This window comes from Myotis davidii, unplaced genomic scaffold (assembly GCF_000327345.1).
Source record: "Myotis davidii unplaced genomic scaffold, ASM32734v1 scaffold199, whole genome shotgun sequence".
Classification (NCBI taxonomy): domain Eukaryota; kingdom Metazoa; phylum Chordata; class Mammalia; order Chiroptera; family Vespertilionidae; genus Myotis; species Myotis davidii.
In genome coordinates this window covers 3899417-3906849 of record NW_006290680.1, presented here as the reverse complement: position 1 = coordinate 3906849, position 7433 = coordinate 3899417, and the positions used below count along the sequence as shown (strand labels likewise).

The 7433-nt window shown below is 49.6% G+C and overlaps 1 protein-coding gene across 1 annotated transcript in view; it reads left to right on the top strand.

Moving 5' to 3' along the window:
- Positions 1-64: 64 nt before the first annotated feature.
- JPH2 (junctophilin 2) overlaps positions 65-7433 on the top strand; it is a gene marked incomplete at its 3' end in the record, with an annotated part of 22873 nt that continues 15504 nt past the window's right edge. The window contains exon 1 of the mRNA XM_006763788.2: positions 65-1942. Within this exon, the coding sequence (XP_006763851.1) occupies positions 1564-1942 (379 nt within the window). The remainder of the gene's footprint in view (positions 1943-7433) is intronic.

Sequence of the window (7433 nt, the reverse complement as noted above, 5' to 3'; positions counted from 1 at the left end):
CCCTCCCCCACGCCCCCTCACACACACACAGAGCTTCCTGTTCCTGGTGGTTCCCACCTTCCTCGGAGTTACTCCCTGCTCCCGTTAACCCTGGGCTCAGTTGGGATTTCCAGTCATTAGCCCCGGCCACAGCTTCATGTCATGGAGATTTACGTGTCCCTTTCGCTGGAGCTTGGGAACCTGACCTGCCCCAGGAACTTTATGAAGTCTGGCTTCCCCGGCTCTTAGGACACCAGAGCAGAAGAACTTGAAAAGAGAATTAAAAAAAAAAAATCATGATCCTTGATGTTTCTGAGATGAACTCCTTCTAACACAACTGGCAACTCTGTCTCAGAGATGGAGGACAGACAGACTCCTCGCCCTTCAGAGGAGGTATTTGCCCCGCAGGAGAGAGAACGGGAGTGATCCGAGCCTTTGCGCTGGTTCCCTCCCCCCACCCGCCCTGGGTTTTCTCAGAGGTCCTGGGTGGGGGGAATTCGGGTTGTGCATGAGCTCTGGACCCAGATCTGCGGCAGCTCCAGACTCTGCTTCTAGAGACCCGCACTTCTCTGCTTTCAAAAGCATCTGTGAAACCAGGCCCCATTCCTTTCTCTGTAGTCACTAGATTCCTTTTTTGGGGTTGGCAGTGGTGCCGCAGCCCCAGGACCTGTGAGGGCATGTGAGTGGCGGTGGGGCTGAGACTTGCCCTGGGGGGTTCTGAGTGTGCCAGCACAGGGTGTTCCGCTAGTCTCCCTCCCCTCCCTTCCCAGTTCCTCCGCCCGCTCGCTCCCACAGACTCTGGGAACCCTGAGGTGGGAGAGAGCTCTTACCCGGGGAAGCGGAGCCATCAGATCGCCCCAGCTGCCTACACTTTGTTCTCAGCTTCCCTTCCTCATCCCTCCAGCCACTCCCAGGGTCTGAAGCACCAGCCCCATCTGAACACCCCTCCCACTTTGACGGAGGCTGGGCTGGCCAGGGGGTTATTTTGGGAGCAGCTTCTGAGATCCAATGGCCTTGTTAGGGCAACACTGACCTTTCTGTCCCGGGAGGAGGGCAGGATTGGACAGGGGCGGGGCAGCCTCGAGGAGATCGACGGCCCTGCACACCCCACACCCACGGGTGGAGGCGAAGGGGCCAGCGGGCTGCAGGAATTCAGCCTGGGGGCTGGGACGGTCACCCAGGGGAATTTCCCTCTTTGAGACGGACTGGGGTCCCCGCCACCCCACCCTTTCGCTGTGCTTCTTAAAGGGATCACAGCGTTTTTCCTTTGACTCCATGGAAGCCAGACTCGGGATGCTCTGTGGAGGCTTTGAATCTCTCCTTCCTGCTTCCTTCCCAACTGGCAGCCTTCCTCTGGCTGACTGAGAGGGGCCTCCCAGGCATGGCACTGACCAGCCCACCCAGTGCTGACTTGGCTCCTGGGCTCACTCAGCCTCTGGTGGCATCTTGCTTTCCCCCTGCTGGGGTGCGGCGGTGGTGAGTGGGGGGCCCCGGCCTGAGCAAGCTTGGAGCGTGCCGCTGGCACCCCCATCGCCCTCGACCCCCAAGCTGGAGGGCAGTCAGGTTGTCGGGGGCTATGATGAGATGAGTGGGGGCCGCTTTGACTTTGACGACGGCGGGGCGTACTGTGGAGGCTGGGAGAATGGAAAGGCCCACGGGCACGGGCTGTGCACAGGCCCCAAGGGCCAGGGCGAGTACTCGGGCTCCTGGAACTTTGGCTTTGAAGTGGCGGGCGTCTACACCTGGCCCAGCGGCAACACCTTCGAGGGATACTGGAGCCAGGGCAAACGGCATGGGCTGGGCATAGAGACCAAGGGACGCTGGCTCTACAAGGGCGAGTGGACACACGGCTTCAAGGGACGCTATGGAACCCGGCAGAGCAGCAGCAGCGGAGCCAAGTACGAGGGCACTTGGAACAACGGCCTGCAGGATGGCTACGGCACCGAGACCTATGCAGACGGAGGTGAGCCCAGCCGGGGCCTGCAGCGGGGGTAGGGCCCAGGTGGTGAGGAGCACTGGCGGAGGCGGAGGAGCAAGGGGCACGATGCCACAGAAGCAGAGGGGCCAGGGAGTTATTTACCGTGTGACTTCAGGCAAACTACCTCTCCAGGACCCACTCTCTTGTTAGGAAAGGTGGGGCCAGTCAAGGCCTATGGAGAGGACTGGCAAGAGAGCTTAGTAAAGGCCTGCCATGTAAACGCACACCCAACACACATTCATTAAGATGTAACTGCTGCTGTTCACATGCTAGGTTTGCCATCAACTGTGGAATAGACTCTAGCTTGTGCTCCAGGAGAATTGGGGTCTAGGCTCAACTTTGCCAAGAAAATGATTTTCAAGGAATAGATCATAAAGTATTCATTCATTCATCCACCCATCCATCCATGCATGCATTCTTTTGTTCGGTGCATATTTCTGTGATACTTCCTATTTGCAAGCCTTGTAAAGGGACATAAAGAGGAATAAGAGACAGCCCATGGCTTCAAAGATAGGCTTGTAGACAAACCATTACATTCAAGTATGTACAGAGTGCTGTGGCAGTAAAGAGAAGGATGCTTTAGAAGAGGGGACGTGTGAGTTGCATCTTGATGGGGAAATTGCATTTGTGAGGGCGGGAGTGGGAGAGAGAAAAATAAGTAAAAAGCTCAGAAGCAGGAGAGAACTCAGCGGGTTCAGGAAACGGAGAGGAATTTTCTGTGGCAAAACAGCCCTGGGAATTGGCAGTATAGATATCATCACCTCCTCCACTGGGGGTAACTTTGAACATATCACTTATCTGAGCTTCAGTTTCCTCATCCATAAAATGGGGTATTTTCAAATAAGTACTCAAAATGTAGTCAGTGGACAGGTAGCATCAGAAATATATGCAAATTCAGGGGTTCCCCCCAGACCTGCTAAATCGGAATCTGAGGGTCAACCCAGACATCTATTTTAAGCTCATCCAGCAATTCTCATGCACGTTAAAGCGTAAGGAGTATTGCTTTAAAACAGGGGCTTGCACACTTTAGAGAGCAGGCCAAATTGGCCTGCTGCCTGCTTTTTGCAGCCTGGGAGCTGACAGTAATTTCACATTTTGAAATGTTTGGGGGGAAAAATCAAAAGAACAACACTGTTTGTGAAAATGATATGAAAGTCCCTACATGACATCCTCAATTTTGTCTCTTGGCTCAAAAGCCTAAAAGATTTACTATTTGACGACAGGAAAAGTTTGCTGGCTCCCGCTGTAAGTGTTCATTCAGGGTCCTTCCAGCCCAGGGTTATTCTGTGCCTCCCTCACGTGCCCTGTTGGGGAGAGGCGCTGACACATAACGCAAAGCTATGGTTCATTGAAAAAAACACGTATTTGGCGCCAGAGGACACTGGAGCAGGGGGCAGGAAGGACATAGTCAGCCCAGCGTTTGCTCAAGCTGAGGCCCTTGGGCATGTAGAGAGAGTGGTCCCCGGTGCAGGATGGGCTGACTGGGCTGCCAGTCGGTGTGTATCTGGCGAGGGCCCACCCTCGAAAGTGTCTGGATGTTAACGAGGTTATATCCCTGGAGTTTCTATGTGTGCCATGGCGGTGGCACAGCACTGGCTGGAACTGGACAGCACTGAGGACAAATTCTGGTACCACACTTCCTAATTCAGTGACCGTGAGTTGTTGCTGAACTTCTGCAATTCAGTGCAACGCAATTCACTAGATGTTTGTGCCCAATACTATGCTAAGCACTAGGGACAAGCAGAGAGCAGGCCTCAATTTCTCTGGCTGTAAGATGGAGATAACCCGTGAGTGCTTGCCAGGTACCAATTCCTGTTGCAAAGTGGTGCACAGTGCATGGGTGTCAAATGTTTTTTCTTTCCCCTTGCAAACCAAGGTGTGTGTGATTGGGGTCTGGATGTGAGTCCCAGGGACACATATTTTTGGGAAGCTATAGGTTGATCTCCTGATATGTCTAAAGGGAGTGGGGAGGGGGGGGGAGGCCCATTTATTCACGCAACCAGTATTACAGAGCATCATCTATATGCCAGGCACCACCCTACATGAGTTCCAGGGGCTGGGGCAGTGAACAAGCAAAGTCCTCGGGAAGCTTCCTGTCTCATGAAGACAGAAATAAACTGGAAAACACATGTAATTTCCAGAAGTTGCGAGTGTTATGAGAAAAAAAGCAAAGAAGGAAGAGGGTGATGTTTTGGATAGGGTAGTCTGAGAAGCAGGCTGGAGAGTCCTAGAGTGAAGACTTCCCCGCAGCAGGAGTGGCGCTTGCAAAGGCCCTGAGGCAGGACTGGGCTTGGGGTGCTTGAGGAACAGCAAGAGCGCCAGGGTGTCAGGAACAGAGTGACTGAGGGGAGCAGGCAGCGGCGGCCCGGAGATGTGGGCATGGGCCAGATCAAGAAGGCTTTGCAGGGGCCTGGGTATGATCCGAGGTGTAGTCAGGTGACCAGAAGACCTGGTCCAGCCTCTTTTCCTAAATGAGAGAACCCCACTTTCAGGCAGCCTAGAAACCTCACAGATCCTCTCTCCCAAGCCACACACGAGGTGCAACTCTCCAAAATTAGATGTGGCCACTGCTTTGGAAAATCTCTTTAATCAACCTGTCATCGGTTCCCCGAGGGTTTGTTAAGGACCTGCCCTTTGCCCCATTCTGGGTAGCGCTGGGCGGAATGTGGACAATTAAGATCCTGTGCTTAGGAAGGTTGGGAGTCGGGTAGCCCTGGGTTATTACACATCCTGGCTCCATCGCATTCTTTAATCTCTTAGAGCCTTAGTTTCCTCATCCATAAAATCAGTTTATCCTAATCTCTACTAAGACTTCACATGGGATAAATGGGCACTCAATAAATGGTAGCTGCTGCCCTGGTTGGTTTTCTCAGTGGTTAGAGTGTCAGCCTGCAAACTGAAGGGTCCACGGGTTTGATTCCTGGTTAAGGGCGCATACCTCGGTTGCAGGCTCAGTCCCCAGCCCAGACCGGGGTGTGTGTGGGAGGTAACCAATCAATGTGTCTCTTTCATATCGATGTTTCTCCCTCTCCCTCTCTCTCTCTCTCTCTCTTTATCTCTCTCTCTCCCTCCCGCCACACACACCTTCTAAAAACAAATCAATGAAAAAAAATGTCCTCGGGTGAGGAATAATAAATAAATAAATAAATAAATGGTAGTTGCTATTATTACTATTAACTATCATTAATTCATTCAATAGAAATGTATTGAGTGATTTTTATTTAGCCAGCACTACACTACACTGGGTGGTGGGGGTAGAGTAGAGAAATTAACAGAATGAAAAAGGTACCTGCCTTCCAGAGAATCTAATATGAAATTGTACTAAGTGTGTGTTGGCTACCAGGCAGGGGAGTACCCACCGGGGACTAAGGGAGCCAGAGGCAGGCAGCTAACCAGACAGGCATTCGGGTGGGCTTCCTGGAGTAAGTGGCAAGCCAGGCTCCTATGTATAGAGTCAGCCAGGTGACAAGGATGGAGGACTAGTGCTCCAGGTGGAGAGAAAGGGTACAAAGTCAGGAGGTCCAAAACTTGCTGTCCAGCCGGAGACTGAGCTGAAACTTGCATCTTCTCCGAAGTTCTGAGATGTCGTGATCAAAGGGACCATGTGCCCCATTTCCTCCACTCCCCACCTTACCTGGCAGTCAAATGGTATAGGTGCCTGCTGTAAACCGAAGAAAACTGCACTCTTCCAAACTGGAGGTGTCAGTCCATTAACAGGTGGCACAGTGGGTCATGACCTGCATTTTTTCTAAGGAAAGAATAGAATAGAAAACATCACAGTGTTTCATAGAGAATAAGATAAAGTATTGTTTCCTAAAATATTTGTTCAGTTGGAGACATAGTGTGTATATATGTGTGTGTGTGTGTGTGTGGGTGTGTGTGTGTACACACACACACATACATATATACACTGAGTGCCCAGATTATGACCGGCCAGATTATTATGACCACCCCCTCAGTACAGTGAAGTGAATTAGTTATGCAAATAATAATAATAATAATAAAACCTTGAGAGTATTTGTTTAGGAAGTTTTTAATATTCAGTATTTTTAGAAGTGTCAATGAAGTACCGATGCGTGGTCATAATAATCTGGCCGGTCATAATAATCTGGCCACTCAGTGTGTATAAATGTCTACGTTTTTGTGTGTATTATAATAGCAACTTTATTTCTTACTAAACTTTTGTATCGTGGTCAGAAAGTTTGAAAATCATGATTCTAAAGTGTCTCTCTTGCTGGAGGGTGAGCCCTCCCATTGTCTGGTGGGAAGGGGACGGTGGTACAGGCACAGGGGCTCTGGCCCCTAAACCTGCTGTAAGCCTCCTGGCACCCTCCCCGTGCCTATAGCCCTTTACTCCCCTGGCACCCTCCCCCTGCCTATAGCCCTTTACTCCCCTGGCACCCTCCCCGTGCCTATAGCCCTTTACTCCCTGGCCATATATAGCCAAACTAAAAATAGCTGCTGACTTACGGTAAAACTCCAAAGCAAGCATAGCCGGGGCCCTCCAGTAGTACACTGCGGGGTGCCTGGCTGTTCCCAGAAACCCGCAGACTTCAGGACTAGAAGGGCCTTCAGTGAGCAATGGTTTCTGAGGTTGTGGACCTGGGCCCCAAGCCTTGGCCTCAGAGGCCTATAAATGCCCTAAAGCTGAGGCAAGATGTATGCAATGCCAGATGTGTGCATACGTGCATGGACTATCTATGTTCCTCTGGGAGGTGTTTCCTCAGGAAGCCTCAGATTCTCAAAATAATCTGGTGCTCAAACAGGTTATTAAACAAAGTTCCCCAACTATTGATCTAACTCAATAATCCCCTCGCCCAAATGTGCAGTGGAAAAACCAGCTTTTCCATAAGGCTATTAATAATAATAGTAATAATAATAATAATAATAATAGTTAACATTTGGGAAGTGTGTACAATGTGCAGGGCGCTGTTCTTGGCATATGGCACATGTGCTACTTAAACTCTCACAGCAACCTTACGGGGAAGTGCTAATATCACTCCTATTTTATTTTACCTTATTTTATGAGAAAAGTTAAAATAATTGGTTTAATTGGCCAGGAAAAGAAAAGACTAAGAGATGAGTTATCTTCCATAGTAGATGAAAGGTTTAATTTTTTATTTATTTTGTTTTTAGGTAAGACTATTTGTTGAAAAAACTATATTTTCTCTGTTTCTTTTATTAAAAAAGTATTTTTTAAATTTCCATCCCCCCACCCCTCTTTTTTGGCAACCATCAGCTTGTTCTCTATATCTATGGGCCTACTTCTGTTTTGTTTTGTTTATTCATTTTTTTTAATGTTCCACATATAAGTGAGGTCGTACGGTATTTGTCTTTCTCTGACTTATTCCACTTAACATAATGCTCTTAGGATCTATCCATGTGGTTGAAAATGGCAAGATTTCATTCTTTTGGTGGCTGAATAACATCCCATTGTATATATTCACCAACCTTCTTTATCCATCCATTTATTTGT